This window comes from Branchiostoma lanceolatum, chromosome 17, assembly GCF_035083965.1.
Source record: "Branchiostoma lanceolatum isolate klBraLanc5 chromosome 17, klBraLanc5.hap2, whole genome shotgun sequence".
NCBI classification, from domain to species: domain Eukaryota; kingdom Metazoa; phylum Chordata; class Leptocardii; order Amphioxiformes; family Branchiostomatidae; genus Branchiostoma; species Branchiostoma lanceolatum.
This window is the reverse complement of record NC_089738.1, coordinates 19,641,491-19,662,604: the sequence shown is the minus strand read 5'-3', so window position 1 is coordinate 19,662,604 and position 21,114 is coordinate 19,641,491. Positions and strand designations below refer to the sequence as shown.

The following is a 21,114-nucleotide window of genomic DNA, read 5'->3' as shown; positions in this document are numbered from 1 at the left end:
AAAGGTAGAATATTTCCTAACAGATTATAGCGGTTTTGGAGAGCACGTAAAATATGAAAGCCATGACGACGGGTCCGGAATAACTTCGGTAACCCAACTTTGGACGGATATTTGAAAACAACGAATACTGGTACGAAGCGATGTTGAAATCAGAAAATTATGTCCCGCCGTCAACTACACGGCCGTGATTTCATACAGTTTTTATATTTTTTTTTTAATAAAAGATAATTTAAATACCACCAAGTGCAACTCCGAAAATCTACAATCAATAGGATATTTGCACTCCCACATATTTTCCGCCATAATGGAGGGTTAAACCTGGTATCGGTATCTATACAGCCAGCATAACCGCCCTTCGGTTATGTAACATCGTGATCAGGCTAAGTTCCGATATGTGAAGAAACGACTCCGCCCCTTTTGACGTTTTGATGAACTTTGGCCGTACGGTCGCTTAGACATTGATCGGCAAACGCCCAAATTCAAGATGGCGGCTCCGAAGGAAAATTTCAAGCGAGTCCCTTTCTGGGCCATGGGGATAGTGTTTTCCCTATTCCTGGTGACTGGGGTATGAACGATTTCTTACAGATCTTGATTGTCATCATTTTTATTGGAAAGTAGTCGTTGTACGAAACTTTTGTGATGTTCAAGGACAATTAATTTGACCTTCAACGTTGATTCAAGTTCATTGAAATTTCATGCAGTTTTAATGATTGCATGTACAATCAATATAATCTTTAGCATCTAAACATAGCTGTACTATGAACGCTTGTTATTGTAGCCGAAACTATGGAAAATTGAAGTTACTGTGCTATATATGCGCTCGCCTGCCCTGATAACTGATCGAAAACATTTGACTTTATAGTCTTCGAATGCATCGTTATGGAGGCCTTTTCAGAAATGTGTTGAACACTTGGATATTCTGAAGTTGCTATTGCTGCACAATAGATCTCTTTAATTTGAATTCATCGTTTGTTCTATATTACAGTATACGTAATTATTATGATTAGTGGCAATATTATGGTATGGCTGCCGAGGATTCCATTATGACGTCATCGAAAAGCTTGCACAGGAAGAAAAGACTCCGCCCCTTTTCGTCGTGAGTTGACCGCTCGGTTAATAAGAAAGGTAAAACAAACACCTGTCGCGCTTTGGGAACAATTCAAGATGGCGGCGACGAAGGAAAACTTCCAGCGTGTACCCTTCTGGGCCGCAGGCATCGTCCTTGTCTTCTTCGCTCTCATTGGGGTATGCACGATTTCTTACAGTATCAATATCATTATTGTTTTGAGCCATGAAGCATAATAGTAGATCCCTGATGGACTCTGAGTTTAGGGACTGGCTACCACCACAAAGGGCCCAGATCACTGGCAGAGTGACAAGGAACAATCACAAACTGAACTGTCCGAAAGTAAAAACTAACCGGTACTTGAACTCCTGCATTCCATACATGACCCGCCTTATCAACAAGTATGATCAGTGACTTTTTTTTCCTGTAAATGTGTCAAACCTTGTATGTAACAAGATACACTTATTTTGAATATGCCAGTTTTAAGGTCTTAGATACGCATGATATTGGACAGTATTGAGCCGTCTATTTTGATTGACTAATTGATTGATATGTTTGTAAATTGACTGACTGATTGATTGATTGATATATTTGTAAATTGGTTTTAATTCAGTGGCAACACTGCGATTTCCAATAAAGTTATCTTGTATCTTGTATCTTGTATCTAGTATTAAGGTTAGGTAAAGGTACAGGTAAAGGTAGTCCCGTAGCTTTTTTGAGGCTGTAGGGCCCAGGATATGGTATACCTCAGGTACGCATTCTACACCTAGGTGGAGTGAGGAAAGCCGTGCTAAGTGCCTTTCCCAAGGGTACAACATCGTAGCCTGAGTGCCAGCCTTTTTAGCTTCCGTCTGGGTAGCGGACGGAAGCTAAAAAGGCTGGCACTCAGGCTAACAACATCGGTGGCGTGTGAGGGAATTAGGAAAACCCGTGAAGCGTGTAGACGTTCATTATTTTGAAGAGAAATGTTGTGTGACCCGCTTGATTTAATTGTTCACCTGTCAAAGATGTATTGCTACCATAGGTACCCGGTAGAAAGTAGCAACCCAAAAATAGTTTGAAAAGGAAGGAAAAGGTAGGGTCTGGCGTGAAAGGTGTGTTTGTTCTGTTAGTGACAATCTAAACATCGCCTGCTTTGTGAAAACATGATTCTTACACTCGGCAAAACCGCGACAGACTAACTGGCTGGAATACCTTTATCCTCACATACAGGTGAAGTCAAGGGGTCAACAGCCTGTCGGTCATACTGTGGGGAAAGGGTCAATGCCCTGTCGGTCACTCACTAAGAGTCATAGGAAAGGGACCCAGTCTTTAGATGTGACCGACATTTTATAGAACCTGACAAAAAAAAAATTCTGCGAATGTCCCGATACATTGAACTGCTTTCGTGTCAAGAATTGTGTTTTTTTTTTTTATCCATCGAGGCACAGAGTTAACTGAAACGAGGACTGGATCGAAACGTCTAATATTGATTTTGAGCTTGTTTCATTCCCCCATGATGCCACCCAGGGACACGTTTCTGTATATTGTTTGTTTGTTTGTTTGTTTGTTTGTTTGTTTCCTGAGTTGTTGTATATTTCCAGCTGGCCCTGTTCGCCCCTGACGCCACCCCCTGGTACGTGATGGGACCCGTCGGCAGCTTCGTACAGAAAACCATCAAGACCGACCCGGAACGCGTCCAGCAGCTGTAAGTAACGGTTATTCCCCAAGTAGATACAGCAACCCACCCTGCGTAAGCAACGGTTCTCCCCTAGACAGATACAAGCTTTGCGCTGTACATGCGCCACACTCTGTATTCCGGATCCCAATCCGGATCCAATATTCCGGATCCCCTATCTCGGTCCCCATATTCCGGATCCTATATTCCGGATCGCCTATTTCGATCCCCATATTCCGGAACCTATATTCCAGATCCCCTATCTCGGTCCCCATATTCCGGATCCTATATTCCGGATCCCCCATTTCGGTCCCCATATTCCGGAACCTATATTCCCGATCCCCATTTCGGTCCCCATATGCCGTATTAACTGTAATTTACTGTAACCTCCAAGCAGATGTAGGGTACGGCTTGTTGCACAGTACAGTCACAACTTTTTGCAGTACTTTTTACTGCATGTAGATTACTCTATATGGAGGGGGTAGGGTTCAGTCATACGTTCCCTGATGCTTTAACTTATCTTTTATTGTTTTTGTTTTTTTGCAGGCCGCTGAGGATACTCGGTATGCACACGTTGGAAACTGTGATAGCTTTTTTCATCACACTGTGAGTTATATCCTTTTGATATATTTACTGATTTACCACCGTTTTACGCTTATTTATCGTACTTCGTTCCTCTTGGTTTAAGATAAGAAAAATCGTAAAAAAACAAATATTTGCTTTGTATCTGCTGGAGCATCTGCTGGAGCCTAAAATTGAGAATTCCAGGGCTTTTGCGCAGGTGTGTCTTGGGGCATTTTGAGAATAGTTGATCTACTTTTGCCGAAATAGGTGTTCAGATTTTGGTAGATGCTCTTGGGTAAATGTGTAAAAAAAAGGGGGCTTAAAGAGGAAGCTTGTACTATAGAATCACCCAACAAATTTGGATAACATAAACAATCTTCAAGAAATCAAAACACTTCTGACATGTAGAGAAGGAATTGCAGTATGGTTGTATATATAGACTTAAATTTCACCTATCCCAGAATATATAGAAGATCTTTATTGACACAACAAACGCACAGCGACTTTCGTAAGGTCTACTACATACATACATACAAACGAATAAGTGCATACATATATAATGATAACATGGCTTGCCATGCTCTTACTAGTAATGTGTGATAGTCTCCAACCAGACCCAATGGATTGCAAAGACCGTATCCAACTGGAAGAAGGAGCTTGTTGCAAAACGTACTTCCTCTGCCAGTTTGATACGGTCTTCATGCAACCTATAGATCAGCTTGGAGATTAATGTGTGAAACATTTTCAATGTTTTTCTTACAGATATAAAGGCATTTCCGGAGCGGCGCGTCAGAAGTGGCTCCTGCAGACCCTCGTGTTCGGGGTCTTCTCTCTGGTGCCTCTCGTCATGTTCACACCTGCCAAGGACAGGAAAATCAAGTAGACTCTGAAGGAACCAGTGTTCGCCTTCCATTTTTTTCTACAAAGTGTTGGCCAACAAAGTCAAGTAAAGAATTACAGAACCCACTTTTGCTTTTAATATTAGTGAAGTTTATTGCAAAATCGTGGCTAGTTGCAAGTGAACGACAATTAATGATAGTGTACAAGCATAAACTTGCGCGAGACAGACCATGGAGACTAAACAACGTTTTACTTCTTGTTTATAGCATGATTCTATAGCTATAGCTACGTCACTGTTGCAGGGTCTGACTTCTTTGGAGGCAGTGGAAAATTTAGAGATAAAAAAACGTTTATGATGGGTTGGATGATTTCATGAAGATGATAGATTTATGTAATTTCAACATCGATTTTTACAAAGTGTGTTGTCTCTTAGAGTAAAGTGAACATTAGAGAAAGTAAAGCTAACATCAGCTACTGTAACATCACTTCTCCATCCAGTCACTAGTACTGTGCAACGACTTGTACTGCAATAAACGCTTTGATACGACAATGATACCTGTGCATCTTTTTAATGCCTTCTACCGACTTGATTTGAAAGTCCTACAGCGAAAACTTTGATGCCCTGGGATACTGAAAGACACAAATTACGAAAAGAAATACTAGGCAATGTAGAGTTTTACTCAGGCAACAAGAATTCTTCATTCTGAGATAGAATAACGGCATTAATCGAGTGATTAACCAAACAACAACAAAACAAAGCAAGCTAGCTATTTCCGGCGTTTTCACATAGATCGATCATCATCATGATATCTTGTGGTGCCCGATGATCACTACAGCCAGTTCAGGGGTTCCTGGTTAGCTCCATGTAGGTCTTCACTGGTGACATTTGAACCCAATTCGCACTCAAATGTGTGTCATATATGAAGCTATGGTTTTGCTGATCAAAGTATTGTTTTTCAACAGAAAACGACACCGTACGAACTAAATAGAAATGCAAAAGAAAGTAAAAGAAATACTTAAATACAATACCAACGTGCCGTCAGAGCGCGTAAGTGAAGGCTATCGCATGGTTCAATTATTCGACAACAACGACAAGATGTTGACGTCTTCTGCTTAGTGATTCTCTTCGTCCGTGGTGACACATGAGGCCGTGACTTTCCTTCCATCTGTGTATATCCTGCACTACTCGGAGCCGATCGCCAGGAGAGCCCCATGGATGCCAGCTGGTTGTCTGACACTAGCTGTTATCTCAGGGCCACGGGGTTTTGGGTCTTCCTCTTTCGGTTTTCCTAACTACGGCTCTACAGACAAACATTGCAGGCACATCCAGACGTCACATTGACAGCGCAGTTGTTCTAGAACCACGCCGAGTTTCCATGACGACCGTGACGTTCATTATCGCGATTGTTCTAGAACAAGGTCAAGTCTCACTCGTCACCACGACGACGGTGACGTCACAGAAACGCCGTTGTTCCAGAACAAGGTTAAGTTTATACCGTCTCCAGGTAAATCAAATCAAAGACAACAACAGTGTTTTTAAGATGGCGATGCACAAGTACGGCTCCGTGCTGTCTGAGTCCCGCAGGTCCGCACAGAACAAGACCAGCGAGAGAAATGAGATGTTCCAGAAGTTAGACAGGCTGGAGGAAAGGGCCAGGAAGTAAGTAATCTGGATATTACGTTGATGAAGGTTGGACATCCAGGTAGTAAGATACGCCAAAAATAGTCACTCAAGCAACTATGGATTTTTCAAGCAACTTCGAAATTTTATCCAGTTGCTTGAGTAACTATTTTTTGCGCAATCTGAACATGCATGGCTTGATATCAATGCTGGATATGTGAGATGAGCATTGTATACAATAGGAGGCATGGTGGATATTTGTAAGGTTGACGCCGCACAAAACAAGAGCATTCAGAGAAATGAGATGTTTCAGAAGTTAGACAGGCTGGAGGAAAGAGCCACGAAGTAGGTTATCTGGATATTTATGGCCTAATGTCAATGCTGGCCATGTGGGATTAGCATTGTATACAATGGAGGCGTGGTGGATATTTTTAAGGTTGACTCAGCCCAGAACAAGAGTATTGGTTGAAAAATCTAATTTGCCAAATAAGGCAAGCTCTTGAATATTGATAACGGTGATGTTCGAACAGACTTTTGAACGTTGAGTAGCGTAGAGTAGATCTATTCAGCCAGGTAGGAAGGTCTTTTCCGGTTCTTGGCCCGTTTATCAGGAGTAACCTGTGTCTTGAGGGGAAAATTAGGATGGGCAGGTGCCGGAACATGGATCGACTGGAAAGGAGAGCGGGGAAGTAGGTGTAGGGGGATTGTTCTTCCTTTCACTCCCTTAGCGTGTGTGTGTCTTATAAACCTTGTCTCTATCCCTGTGTGTGTGTGTGTCCCTTTTTCTGTCTGTCTGTAACCGCATAGTGTGTGTGTGTGTGTGTGTGTGTGTGTGTGTGTGTGTGTGTGTGTGTGTGTGTGTGTGTGTGTGTGTGTGTGCGAGACTGTGTATGCGTGTCAGTGTACATGTGTGTGTATGTGTGTATGAGAGTGTGTATGTATGAGTGTGAGAGTGTATGTGAGAGAGTATGCGTGTATGCCTCTGTTTGTATGTATGTGTGTGTGTGCTTGTTTCTCTCTGCCTCTCTCTCACTGTGAGTACGTACGTACGTATGTGTGTGAGTGAGTGGAGAGAGGGGGAAATCTTTATTTGGAGGAGCTCCATGTAAAAACATACGAATAGAGACTGAATGTTAGGATCATCACAACTTTTGTCCCTCCCCTTCCAGACTGCAGAAGGACTTTGACAGCCTGCAGGATTTCGCGGACGACCTGACGCGTCGGTTTGAGCGCCACGCCACCTATCTGTCCGCGGAGGCACTGCGCATGGACCTGTTCCGGTCCATCCTGGACCAGCGGCTGTCAGACACGGACAGGGAGATCCTCTGCCACTACATAGGTGCGTTTGTTTGTTTGTTTGTTTGTTTGTTTGTTTGTTTGTTTGTTTGTTTGTTAGCATCACACAGCCGGCGCATGGACCTGTTCCGGTCCATCCTGGACCAACGGCTGTCAGACAGGGACAGGGAGATCCTGTGCCACTACATAGGTGCGTTTGTTTGTTTGTTTGTTTGTAAGCATCACACAGCCGGCGCATGGACCTGTTCCGGTCCATCCTGGACCAGCGGCTTTCCGACAGGGACAGGGAGATCCTCTGCCACTACATAGGTGCGTCTGTTTGTTTGTTTGTTTGTTTGTTTGTTTGCATCACACAGCCGGCGCATGGACCTGTTCCGGTCCATCCTGGACCAGCGGCTGTCAGACAGGGACAGGGAGATCCTCTGCCACTACATAGGTGCGTTTGTTTGTTTGTTTGTTTGTTTGTTTGTAAGCATCACACAGCCGGCGCATGGACCTGTTCCGGTCCATCCTGGACCAACGGCTGTCAGACAGGGACAGGGAGATCCTCTGCCACTACATAGGTGCGTTTGTTTGTTTGTTTGTTTGTAAGCATCACACAGCCGGCGCATGGACCTGTTCCGGTCCATCCTGGACCAGCGGCTTTCCGACAGGGACAGGGAGATCCTCTGCCACTACATAGGTGCGTTTGTTTGTTTGTTTGTTTGTTTGTTTGTTTGCATCACACAGCCGGCGCATGGACCTGTTCCGGTCCATCCTGGACCAGCGGCTGTCAGACAGGGACAGGGAGATCCTCTGCCACTACATAGGTGCGTTTGTGGGTCTGTCCGGTCCATCCTGGACCAGTGCCTGCCTGGTGCCGGTGGCAGAGTCATTGATTGTGCTTGTTTGTATTTTGTATTGCATATATAGTTAAAGGCTACATTTTGTGCAGCACATACGTGTAAGATTGGACTGTAGGATTTGATCTACTTTCATCAAGGACATTATATAATGTCCTTGCGTTCATGTATACAATTGGGCACACCGCTAGTCTCATTAGACCGAGATAGGAGTAAATGGATCGATTAGAGGCCCGGTGTACGCTTAAAGCCTTCGGCCAGTTGGGCAACATTGAATGCATTTCCAGTGAACCAATAGACAGACGTAAAATGTTAGCTTGAATATGTTAATGTAAAGTAATTCGTGTATTTTCAACTAAAGATTTCCCAGTTCCACCGTAAACTATACAAATGATGTCCTTTAGGCTACTTCCTCTACTACGTCCTCGTGCGGATCGGGGAGGAACTGCCGCAGTACCGCACCGTCAAGTCGTACCGCCGACTGAGGTCACAGGAGGACAGGGACCCCGCGCTCAAAACGCTCAGGTAGGTCACAGGAGGACAGGGACCCCGCACTCAAAACGCTCAGGTAGGTCACAGGAGGACAGGGACCCCGCACTCAAAACGCTCAGGTAGGTCACAGGAGGACAGGGACCCCGCACTCAAAACTCTCAGGTAGGTCACAGGAGGACAGGGACCCCGCACTCAAAACGCTCAGGTAGGTCACAGGAGGACAGGGACCCCGCACTCAAAACTCTCAGGTAGGTCACAGGAGGACAGGGACCCCGCACTCAAAACGCTCAGGTAGGTCACAGGAGGACAGGGACCCCGCACTCAAAACGCTCAGGTAGGTCACAGGAGGACAGGGACCCCGCACTCAAAACTCTCAGGTAGGTCACTGACCGAGCGGTCAATCAAAACGTCATCAACTCCAAGGCATTTGTCCAATCCAGAATTTTCAATTCCCCTGTAAATTATAATTTGTTTTATTTACTCACCGATTCAAAACTCTGACAGATGGATGGATAGAACGAAATAAATAGGGGGGAAATTTCGAAGGAATAAAGTCAGGATTTGCAGTTCCGGAAACAAAAAGGATTACCATGAATAAATGATTGAATGAAAAAGGAAAAAGTACACAAAATGTGGTGGCAAGATTTGTTTATTTTATTTGAAATAAAATCTCACCATCTTATAAAATTTCCAGGTGCAGAATAACGGAGGACCTTGGCGTCGACGAGATCGTCTTCGAGGAGCTGCTCCACTTCTACAAGGACTACTGCCAGCCGGAGTGCTTCTCCGTGTTCCAGATCGGAGAGGCGCCGAAGGAGGAGGTTCTCCTGGCGATCCGGGGGAAGGTAAAGAACTCAAAACTATCAAGTGCACAGCCGCTACGCCACGTACTGAATAGAACGCTTTTCGAACCAAATTCATTTTCCAATGTATCCCTCCGCGGTCCATGGAATCGCCGACTCAAATTTCCCGCGCCGCTTTCGCGCCGCCGATGAAATTTCATCCGACTTTGACAGCTGATTTCATGACGACATCCGGCCTCTTGGACACCATGGCGGTAAGTGACGGACGTGTTTACTGTGTGCTCTCCATTCAATCCATTTTTTTGCGGTTTTACAAGGATTTTCACTAGTTTGATGAACAAATTTGGTACACAGTGAAATTAGCAAAATGGCAGCACAGTAAAGGGTTAAGATTTCGGCGATTTTCAGATTGGGGGCATCTGCATTTCGCCCTCGATTCTGTAATCAATTGATAGTGCGTCAGGACTGTTTAACCTTCGTCTATATCCCATGTGAAAATCCTGTTGGTTTGAAATCTGGGTATGTTTAAAATTTCATGTCTACTCAGGTACCTTTTTTGAGCGATTTTCGTAGTTCGTAGTGTTCGTAGTGCGAGTTCTATGATGTTTTTACTGCTCAGTACCGTGTGGCAGATGTGATTTATCGCGGGTATTTCTTGTAAACATGACAGCTATCGAGGATCTAACCTTTATGATTCGCTGTAAAATGTCGACATAACGTGACAAATATTCTGATTCTGAGTTTTACTGTGTGCTGGGAGAAATTTTGATTGAAAACAGCCGAGAATTTAGCTGTGAAAGATAACGTTATAATATCGTTCAATGTGTTAACATGGCCTGGTCGGGACCATATTTTCCCGCCAATACAGTCACATGTCTGACGTTGTCAGGTAAAGAAAAACAAACTTGCATAACAACGTAGGTTCATGGTTGGTAGTATGATCAGGTTTGCAACATGAACGCAGGTGGCTTACACATGTAGCAAATTTTTTCCCAAAAAATATTTTCGCCCATACTTTAAATTGCAAAAAACAGCAATAAAATGAGGAAATACATGCTATACTGTATACATTGCAAAAAAATATTTGAGAGTGAGACAACATCAATAAGGTAACATTATGTGTCCTTAATCTAGAAAAAATGATGCATTGATGTATCTCATTTTTTGTTTCAGATCATCCTGGGGTTCAGTGACTCAATTGGTAAATATCTGTCTAATCATGCTACCTTCTCTCCTGACATTTTATTTTCCCTTAATGCGCACCCTGGAGCTTCAGTATATGATTTGACTTCTGATATTTCACGTCATCCTTTTGTTGAGCCGGATGTGGTGTTCGTGCATGTGGGGACCAATAATCTCCCCATGTACCGTCCACTCAGCCGGACTCTTGATGATTTCAGTTCTCTTATTTCTGTTACCAAGTCCCGCTTCCCGTCAGCCTCTGTTGTCATCTCTAGCGTCCTACCTAGGTTTGACTATGAGGTCTATGACAGGAGGCGCCTTGAGTTGAACGCTCATTTGCTTAGCCTGTGTTCAAGCCAGGGTGTGTTTTTCCTTGACAATGGTATCCGGGCTGACCGGGCCATGTTTTCAGTTGATGGTTTGCATTTGAGTAGAGCTGGTAATTTGAGTTTTGCTCGGTATCTCTCAGCCCGTTTGAACTTCTACTTGCAGCTGCACCGTCGCAGCTGTGAGCGTGAGGACCGCTATGTGTTCAGGGATGAGGAGTGGCCGGGGTTGGAGGCAGATGGAGGAAGGAGAAGGGCTCATCCAGGAGTGGAACTGAAGTCAGGGAAGTACCGGGGACAGGGAGAGTGGTCTAGGGTAGTGCGAGGAGCACCTAGGGGGACCCCTGGGAAGGTAGAGGGGGTTAATGCAGGGAAGGGTCCTTTCAGGGCCAGGGAGGTTCCTGTCCCTACTAGTAGGTCTAGACAGACCCCAGGGAAGGTAGAGGGGGGTAGTGCAGGGAAGGGTCCTTCCCCAGCAAGGAGTATGCCCGTCCCTAAGCCTAGGAGGGTCCCAGGGAAGGTAGAGGGGGTTAGTGCAGGGAAGGGTCCCTCCAGGACCAGGGAGGTTCCTGTCCCTAAGCCTAGACAGACCCCAGGGAAGGTAGAGGGGGGTAGTGCAGGGAAGGGTCTTTCCCCAGCAAGGAGTATGCCCATCCCTAAGCCTAGGAGGGTCCCAGGGAAGGTAGAGGGGGTTAGTGCAGGGAAGGGTCCCTCCAGGACCAGGGAGGTTCCTGTCCCTAAGCCTAGACAGACCCCAGGGAAGGTAGAGGGGGGTAGTGCAGGGAAGGGTCCTTCCCCAGCAAGGGGTGTGCCTATCCCTAAGCCTAGGAGGGTCCCAGGGAAGGTAGAGGGGGTTAGTGCAGGGAAGGGTCCCTCCAGGGCCAGGGAGGTTCCTGTCCCTAAGCCTAGACAGACCCCAGGGAAGGTAGAGGGGGGTAGTGCAGGGAAGGGTCCTTCCCCAGCAAGGGGTGTGCCTATCCCTAAGCCTAGGAGGGTCCCAGGGAAGGTAGAGGGGGTTAGTGCAGGGAAGGGTCCTTTCAGGACCAGGGGGGTTCGAATGAGTAAAAGGGAGTGGAAGAGGACGAGTGGTAGAAGGATGTGTCAGTTTAAAGTAGCTCAAGATAAAGGTGAAGTTGTGGAAGGGATTGATTGTCATAAGGAAAATGTACATTATGTAATATGTCCTACAGGGTGGAGTAGTTGTAAGCTTAGGAAGGGCAGGGAGAGTACAGCTGTATCAGGAGGGTTTAGCAGGGGACAGACTAGGTGTAAGAAGGTTAATGGTAAAACAGGTAAGAGGAGGGACAAGTACCCAGTAGCTACTAAGCTAGAGGTGAGGATGTTATATAGTGGGCCCATTCATCCTTCAGGGTGGGTAGAACAGGTTAAACAGGTAGGTACCTGTAAGAGTAGTGAGGAGAGGGTAGGAGATGAGTGTGATGTTGTGACCTGTAAGAGTAGTGAGGAGAGGGTAGGAGATGAGTGTGATGCTGTGACCTGTAAGAGTAGTGAGAAGAGGGTAGGAGATGAGTGTGATGTTGTGACCTGTAAGAGTAGTGAGGAGAGGGTAGGAGATGAGTGTGATGTACCAGGTAAGAGTGGCGAGGAAAGGGTAGAAGATAAGTGTGATGTAACAGGTAAGAGTAGTGAGGAGAGGGTAGGAGATGAGTGTAATGTACCAGGTAAGAGTAGTGAGGAGAGGGTAGGAGATGAGTGTAATGTACCAGGTAAGAGTAGTGAGGAGAGGGTAGGAGATGAGTGTAATGTACCAGGTAAGAGTAGTGAGGAGAGGGTAGGAGATGAGTGTTATGTACCAGGTAAGAGTAGTGAGGAAGAGAGGGGAGATAAGTGTGATGTTGAAGAGAGTTTAGTCTATGCATTCTTTATTAATTTCCAAGGCAAGTTATTTACTGTACAGGCAAGTAGCAAATGTATTCAGGTGTGTAAACTGCTAAAGATGGTAAGTGAGGTATGTGGACTCAGTATTTCATGCAAAAACCTTAGTTTAGATGGTTGTTTTCTCGGTGATGAAAATAAGATTGTGGAAGTACATGGTAAGACGGTATCTGTAACATTTTTTGGTCGTGGGGGAGGTAAAACTATTAATTTCCATCCAGATAGGCCATGTTTCACAGCATGTGCCTACTGTAAGAAACCATCTACATTTCAATTTGATGAGTATAGGCATCCACAGGGATGGAATGACGCACTTAGAAATTGGGTAAGTGATAATACAGAACTTTCGATTACTGACTGTGTTTGCCGTTCTTGTGAGCGTAAGTTTAGACGATTACAGGCCAAAACTCCAGTTTCTAATTCTCCAACTGACACTTCACAGAAGCTCTCTCAAACAGTGCCAGAAAAAAATTGTTTTATGTCTGAGTTTGGTTTGTGCCATGCATTGGCCAACCATGAACGTAAAGATGTTTCTGTTGATGATATGATGTCTTATCTTAGCTCCATTTCAGACTTAGCAGCAGGTTTTAGCACTTTACCAAATTCTATTTCAATGTGTACATTTCATTATTACCAGTTCTATAGATTTTGTGATGAAGATAAATGTGTACATTGTTGTAAGGTAATAAAGTCCCATAAAAGGAAACGATTTTGTCCGAAATTAGATATACCACAATCAGCTTTAGAATTGGCCGACTCAAATTTGTCAGAAGGTTCAATTTTATGTAACTATTGTTATCAGTGCTTATATAGATCAGGTAATCTTGTTAAGGGTGAGGAAAATCTAGAAAAACGATTAGAAATGTTAAAAGAATTTGATTCAAAACATAGCCCAGAAAATGTACCACAATTAGCTTTGCACAAAGTTTCTTGTAAGGTAGGTGAAATGTTTTTGGATAACAAATCTCTGCTTCTTGTTGATGCCTATGATATATATGTAGAAACTATTCAAATGCTTCTTAATGAATTTGAACATGATAAACAGAGTGATGAAGATGATGCATTCTATTTTAGTGCCAAGTGGCTATTAGTTGGACTCTTAAGTGATCTGGGAAACTTTTTATTAATTCACAAAAGTTCAAGTAAATGCAACAGATTAAGTGTACTGTTATACTATAAAGACTGTGATTTGATTGAATCTCTTCATTTGGCTCTATCTACTGCAAGGTTAGATATTTACAGGCATGATCTTGAGTTAAAGTCCATTCAGTCTAATGTTGCTTCCATGTTCACAGATGTAAATAAAGACACAATTAATTCTACTCTTCTATCTTCTTTGATGTATATGAATAGTTTGATTCATAAAGAATCCTCCAAATTCATTGATAAGTTTGTTCAGAGTGAAATCTCCATGCATGAAATTGATCTGTTGCAAATTTCAAAAGAAATCAATCCTGTTGTATGGAACTTTATTGTTGTGCTTACTATGCAAAAGTCTGAAATTCCTATGTCTGATTTTGAATCATTTGACATGAATGAACATTATTTATCATTTCTTAAGGATAATTCCAGTCATAGTTCTTCCAAGTTTTTGAGACGCCTTTTTACTACTTTTCTTATCTTATTTATTGTCTCTGAGGGTCAGTGTAGTTATCCTTTCCATATGATTAATTCAGAATTGATTCATTCTTATAGTCAGTCTACTGATCTAATGCAATTGTTAAATCGTCTTGGTGTTTGTTGTTCCACTGATTCTCATAATAGATTTATTGCTCGTATGTTAAATCAGTTGAAATTGGAGGATAATTATTTCAATTTGACAGAAGGTTCCTTTACTGTAGCTTCCATAGACAATATAAATAGTGGTAGCCCCCATGCAGCTGTGACAGGTAGTCCCCGTGGGTGGAATGGTACTTCTATTCAAGCTGTCCAACCCAAACCTAAAACTCTTCTTGTGTCTAGGCCAAATTCAACATCTGTATGTTCTAGTGAAGATATCTCTGTAGACATAGATAATGTTGCTGAAAATGATGAGCCTGTTTCAAAAAAGATTAGATTAGTTTCAAAGTTTAGGCAAAGAAAAAGATCTCAAAAGGAAATTGATAGTACATGTATTTTATCCCTTACACCCCCATCTTGTGTTCAGTCTATAATCCCATCTACCCCCAGTTCACTCACCTTAGAACAGTTTAGCATATCTGAGAAAGAAATTAAAGCATCACATTCATTTAACTCTGAAGTTTTATTTTATCAGCTTGAAAGATGTATATCAGATTTAGAAGATTGTTCTCCTAAGTTACCTGGTTTGAAGTGTAAATTATTTTTAGAAAGGGACCCTGTCACAGAAAAATCTAATATTGCATACTTGTCAATAATGAATGAAAATGCTGACTGTAAAGAAACAATTTTAAAAGCTCTTAATTTCCTTTACAATTCATTTAATGTTGGACGTGATGTTGAATACTTAGTTGTTGTTGGAGATGCGAAAACCTTTGACCACCTTCTTAAATTGAAACAGGAGTATGGCCCCGCTTTAAGTTGGTTAATTCTATTTCCAGGTGATTGGCATACTTTGAAAAATTATCAGCATGCATTAATGAAAGTTTATTGGGAGGGAGGATTGAAACAGGTAGCCTCGGGTAGAATAAAAGGACAGACATTACTTTCAGTTGGCTTGTGTAAGAATTTTAAACGTACTCATAAATTTTTGGTTCAAGTATGGGAGGCCTTCTATAGATGCCAAATCGAAACTTTTCTTGAACATAGGAGGAACTGTACAGATCATTGTTCATCAAGATGTTCTTTTTCAGCAGACACTATTATTGATAAGGTAAGAGTATTTTTAGAGTCTGAACCACACTTTGGTGACCCAGATTTTAGTAGAGAAAACTTTGTAAGAAGACAAGAATTATTGAAAATTGACTTAGAAGGTATAGAGGATGATTTTGCTGCGTTCTGTTCTAGTGCATGTGCTCGTGATGAAGTATTTTTGTTTTGGCATAGATTTGTTCATGATGATTTTATGGCATACATTTCTCTTTACATAGCGATTAGATCAGGTAACTGGGATTTGCGTTTGTATGCATACAAGAAGATGGCACCTGTTTTTCATGCATTTGACCATATCATATATTCTAGAATTATTCCCCTGCATCTTTTTGATATGATGTCTTGTCCAGATCATATACTTAAATATTTCCAAGAGGGGGGATTTGTCACCAGTATAAATTCTGTTAACTATTCAAGTGTAGCTTTAGATGAGAGTCATGAGATGTTAATAAACCGCGACACTAAACAAGTTATAACAGGTCCAAACAAGTTTGTTATTGAAGATCTTGTTATGTATTTACCATATCGAGCTAAATTGATTAAACAAGTTAAAGAACAGATTCTGGTCAAGTCCAATAATAGAACCCAAACTGATCTTAGTCCTTCTATTATTGAGCAGGAGAGGCAAAATATTGTTTATTATGCTAACAAAGTTGTAGAAGCCCACATTTTTTCTGTTCCTGTGCAAGATAGACGCCTGGCCCAACCCTTCACCGGAGCTTTTATTTCTGATATTCAAAGGGAGGACTTGCTTAAGTTTAGGGAAATAGGTACAGTCTCATTAGACACTTTCATTAGTTTCAGGATACTTAACAAGCCAAGTAATAAAGCACCTCAAAGACGGAAGTCTTTAAGAACTTTTTCTCAAATAAAGATGACTAAGTCTAGGATTTCAAAAAGTGAAAAGGACAAAAAGTTAGTTTTAGAATGTTATCGTAGAGCTGTTTCCTGGTCACAAAGTCAAAATCAACCCTTATCTGAAATTGCCCACCTGTTAGATTTGCCCCAGCTAGGTCAGTTTCTGGAGCTGCCTCGTGCTCTATGTGGTGCTGATGGGGTTCCTCACAAGGGAGCTAAATCAGCCACTACTTCTTTTTTCCAATCTAAATACCCTACTGCTTTTACCAAAATGTATCCTACCAATTTTTCCCCCCAGTGTTCTGTTTTAGAAGGTATGTTTTTGATTAATACAGCCCCATTAGGTCAGCATAGAACTTTTCTTGAGTATTCACATTTTCTGTTTCTAAAATGGGTTTTGCCTTTACTCCAGTCAGGTTGTAATGAAGTCCACATTGTTTTTGATGATCCACACAGAAATGGCCTTAGTCCAAAAGATATTGAAAGAAGTAGAAGAGACTCGGTTTTAGAAAGTGACACTTTGGCACCACTTGATTCAGTTTCTGATGATACATTTACCCCAAAAGACTGGAGAAAATTTATTTCATTGCGTCCAAACAAGCGTCTATTATGTTCTTATTTGTGTAGTTCTTTACTTTCAGTATGTAGACCTTTTTTGAGGCAGCTACAGAAAGTTTTCACAGCTGGGGCATTTATAGATGATAAAAGAGACATGTGTTTTGTTTCCTCTGTAGATGGCATCTCTCCATATCCAGACTGTAGGTCCAATCACGAGGAAAGTGACACTCGTGTTTGGCTGCATGCTGCTTCAAGCAGATACGAAAACATAATGATTTATTCACCTGATACGGACACGTATCATGTAGGCCTTCCCCTTGTTAGGCAGATGGGTAAAAGAATTGTGATTTTGCAAAAAGCTGAACCAGGAAATTGGCAATGTCTGGATGTGAATGAGTTGGTATCTTGCTTGTACAAGGACCCTGATCTTGCCTCCCTTTCTAGAAATCTACTACCCCACATATTACAGTCATTGTTTATTACCACAGGATGTGATTATGTTTCCTTCTTTGTTGGTCTTGGTAAGGTATCATTTATGAAAACTTTCTTTCAGTATTCAGAGTTCATTTCTGGTGGAAGCTCTGTCCAAACTAGTGGTTCTCTTTCTTGTGCAGAAAAAGATTCAGGGTTCTTGGCTTTTGTTCGTTTAGTTGGTAGTGTTTACTTTCAAAAACATCGTTCAGCTTTTCTTAAATACTCATCTCCAGCTGAACTGTTCAGAGAAAAAATGAGGGGGGACACAAATTTGAGTATTCATGAAAATTGGTTACAATATATTAGAGGTGCCTTATTTGAAAGAATTGAGTTTGAGGATAATAGTTTACCTTCATTTCAGTCCCTTTGGTTTCATTGGTTACGTTCTTGTTGGGTTTACCTCACCTGGGCTCAGGCGTTAGAGCAAGATTTCTCCTCTGTATTATTAGATAGGTATGGTTGGGAAATAGAAAACGGTAATGTAATGATTATTTGGGATTCCAAAGAAAACATAGAAAAGGTTCAGAAGACTGTTGATTTCTTAACCAGGGGGTGTAAATGTAGAAGTGGTTGCTCCAGTAAAAGGTGTAAGTGTGTCAAGAAAGGACAGGTATGTAGTCCGGGATGTAGGTGTTTGGACTGTTTGAATTCTATTCGCAGTGAAGTTCAGGTAGGTCCCGACAATGCAGAATCAGATTCAGATACTAGCAGTAGTAGTGATGATCAGGACTATATTGGTATTATTGATGACTTTTATTGTGGTAGTCTATCTGTATTAGAGGATATTTCAGATTCAGAATTTTCTGATGTAGACTAAGGGTAATAATTAGTGAAGTAGGTCTGTCCAATAGGTATAGGTGAGGGAAGCTGGACTTTTCTGTACTCTTTTCACCCCCTTTCTCTCCCTCTCTCCTTTTTTCCAAGAACCTCCTTCCTGCTAGGTTTAGCCATACCATCGCCCCCCCTAGGTAGCTAGAGGCGCCTGACCCCTGTAAAGGTCGGACATACTGACGTCAACAAGGGGTACATCACACAGATCCCCGAGTTGACGGGAAAGGCGTAACCCCGCACTTTGGTACGGGTGTAGGTTGGAGGTTCTGACTCATCTTCCTTATTCCAGCAGTCCCTCATCTGTGGGTTATGATATATATATATAATATGATATAAATCTGTATATAATTTTTTATATAATATAATGTAATATGATAATTTGATATATAAATCTTAACATGATAGTATAATGATGATGCTGAATGGATGGTGAATGAGTGTGAGTGTTTTATACTTATGTGATATGGATAATGAACAGTAAGTATGACAAATAGAAATTAACACGCTTTCTGTTTTGCATTAGGTGGAGTTCGACCCCAGATCAGCTGAGGACATGCTTCTTGCAGCTCATTGTCTATACCTTTCATTTTTTGATTGGCAATATATCATGATTGAGATAATGAATGATGTAATTCAGATATGATAACATGCCTTGAATCATTGTTAATGCTGAATTTTATATGATGCTCAAATTTTCATAAAATAATATGAAATATTATCTGTTTTATACAGGTGATGTTCTGCTTTGGATGCTCATCAGACAGCTGTTTTAGTTAATCATATCTTTCGGCATGATTGGAATTTTATTACTTGACATTGGAATTATATCATTCTGGCCAAAAAAGGTCAGATGTTTGGCAACAGATACCTGAGATGAGATTACAGGTCTTGTTTCCAATTCGGCATTGAATCGATTGATATTTTTAGATCACATGTTTGTTCAATAAAGTTTGGCATGAATTTAACATATATGGCTCTTTGTATATTTATTTTGGACAGTAGAAAGGGTAATTTATCATATACTTTAGATGAAGGTAGGACAAAGAAGAAAGGGTTTTAGAATCACTCTTTTTTATTTTTTATTTTTTATTTCTTATATCTATATATTAGGCCACATTACTGACAGTACATGTACTTAACCAGTATACTGTAGGGTATAGAATATAACCAGTAAACTGTAGGGTAAATCCTGGTATTGCTGGAGTTTCTTAGGTTATTGGGAACCGGCAAACTCTTGATTAGATGGATCAGATTATTTCATAGTGAAAACCTTAATAACCAGAAAGGCAATGTAAGTTTTGCAACCAGATACACGTGTTAACCTTCACGTGGTCTAGTCTTGCAAACTACTGCTCTCATATTTTTGCTCAAACACATTCGTATGTATGGCGACCTCCAGATCTGTATTAAATGCTGGTTGCTACATTATGTAATTGAACACCACAGGGTGTCTGCTGTTTACAAGTAACCATGGTTGCAGCCGTCTGGGCTAGGTCGTTGACCCTATTTGTTAGGGAGCGGGAAGAGGAGGAAGGGACGTGGCAAAAACAATATAATGATGATGCTAATGCATTAGTCTGTGTAGATGATCGCTATATTTAAGAGATTGCACTGGGTTTCTATTTTGTCACGGTTTCTTCCTGTTGCTAGGCAGAAAGCCCGACAGAAACGCATAAAGGGACGTTAAAAACAAGCCGAAACTAACCTCTGCTTGGAACCTTGCTATAAACTGCAAAGTGATCTGTGATGGCCGCGCGCGGCTTACGAGTTAGTTGGTGCGTTCTATTCTGGAAACAAAATGACCGCTCCGTGTGACATGGCCCCGCGCGGATTGGGGGCATCTGCATTTCGCCCTCGAAATCGATAAGAAGTTATATACCGACAGAAAGAAGAATCTTTGCTCGTTCACACACACTAGATTTCCTGTTGGTTTGAAATCTACAACAGGTTGAAAACAAGAGGAGAAATTACACGAAAATTACCTGATTTTGGGTCGTATTTTTGACAGGGAAGCGATAAACTATCGGTTCAAAAATCTACATGAGTAAAAAATGAGGCTAGAAAATTGTAAATCACTTGAAAACAGTACGATACACGGTCATATACTCCAGCGACAATCTTTCTTGTAAGGGGTGTTGACGCCCGGAGTCATGGAACGGACTACTTTCTCTCGCGGAAGGAAAATGAAACTGCCTCGAACTCTCGACGTGGCGTAGCGGCTGTGCAGAATGTAAATTATCTCCTTTGACACAATCAGCATTTTTATGTGATATGTGGTTTAATCTTGAACCATCCTGCCAGTATATGTACAGTAACACAATGTCATATAGTCTTTGGTGCCAACATTGTAACAAGTGTAATATATTTTTGCTGTAACATTGATGTATATTGTGAATAAAATGTGAAAAAATCAACAACAACAACAAGAAAAAGAAAAAAGTGCAGAACGAACCGCTACAATAATCACAGTGGGAACAAAATAGTTTGCTTTACAGTACCGTTTTAGAATCTTGTATCTGCGCGAAGTTTTCGGTAAAGATTAAGTTAAGTCTAGCTTGATCTGTATTACAGCGTTATTGATGTTTTTATAATAATGCATGTCCAAGTAGTCAGTTGTACTTTCCTTGTGTTTTATAAGACATGTGTACGCAATTCAGCTTTTAGCTGCCATGTAACACTTGTTCTTGATAAACCATTCATTCTCATTCATTTATTCAAGGTGCAGGAGCCGTGTCTGGCGCGGGGGCTCGCGACGGTCGTCAGCATCGTGCACGAGAACTACAAGTTTGACGAATAAAATGTAGAATTATTAATGCTTATGTGTGTTTGTATTGGTCATGTAGAAAACATCTCCCATTGTACACAAAACGTATTTGTTTTTCACTATTAAAAATTAATATAATTGTAGATATGTGTATGCAATATCTGTATAATGGTAATGATTTGTCTGTAATTGTTCAACACAAAGTATGTCTTCAA

At 41.7% G+C, this 21,114-nt stretch overlaps 2 protein-coding genes and 1 long non-coding RNA gene across 7 annotated transcripts; all 3 read left to right on the top strand.

The window, feature by feature from the left end:
* Nucleotides 1–427: 427 nt before the first annotated feature.
* Nucleotides 428–4,680, top strand: LOC136423559 (transmembrane protein 254-like). 2 transcript variants are annotated; one of them, XM_066411784.1, is made up of 4 exons: nucleotides 428–565; nucleotides 2,650–2,753; nucleotides 3,270–3,329; nucleotides 4,050–4,680. In XM_066411784.1, exons 1-4 carry the CDS (start codon nucleotides 485–487, stop codon nucleotides 4,168–4,170), a joined length of 366 nt encoding a protein of 121 aa, XP_066267881.1. In that variant the 5' UTR covers nucleotides 428–484; the 3' UTR covers nucleotides 4,171–4,680. The 2 variants fall into 2 exon arrangements, with proteins under 2 accessions (XP_066267881.1, XP_066267879.1); XM_066411782.1 differs by lacking the exon at nucleotides 428–565 and adding an exon at nucleotides 924–1,245.
* Nucleotides 4,681–7,638: 2,958 nt separating this feature from the next.
* On the top strand, nucleotides 7,639–20,970 carry LOC136423556 (uncharacterized). 4 transcript variants are annotated; one of them, XM_066411778.1, is made up of 5 exons: nucleotides 7,779–7,853; nucleotides 8,291–8,372; nucleotides 8,631–8,669; nucleotides 9,073–9,223; nucleotides 20,855–20,970. In XM_066411778.1, exons 1-5 carry the CDS (start codon nucleotides 7,781–7,783, stop codon nucleotides 20,930–20,932), a joined length of 423 nt encoding a protein of 140 aa, XP_066267875.1. In that variant the 5' UTR covers nucleotides 7,779–7,780; the 3' UTR covers nucleotides 20,933–20,970. The 4 variants fall into 4 exon arrangements, with proteins under 4 accessions (XP_066267874.1, XP_066267875.1, XP_066267876.1 ...); XM_066411779.1 differs by lacking the exon at nucleotides 8,631–8,669 and adding an exon at nucleotides 8,416–8,454; XM_066411777.1 differs by lacking the exons at nucleotides 7,779–7,853; nucleotides 8,631–8,669 and adding an exon at nucleotides 7,639–7,726 and having other exon boundaries at nucleotides 8,291–8,411.
* Nucleotides 9,255–19,100, top strand: LOC136423566 (uncharacterized). The gene is made up of 2 exons (XR_010753754.1): nucleotides 9,255–9,435; nucleotides 10,355–19,100. It is a non-coding gene; the product is annotated as an uncharacterized lncRNA (long non-coding RNA).
* Nucleotides 20,971–21,114: the final 144 nt, after the last annotated feature.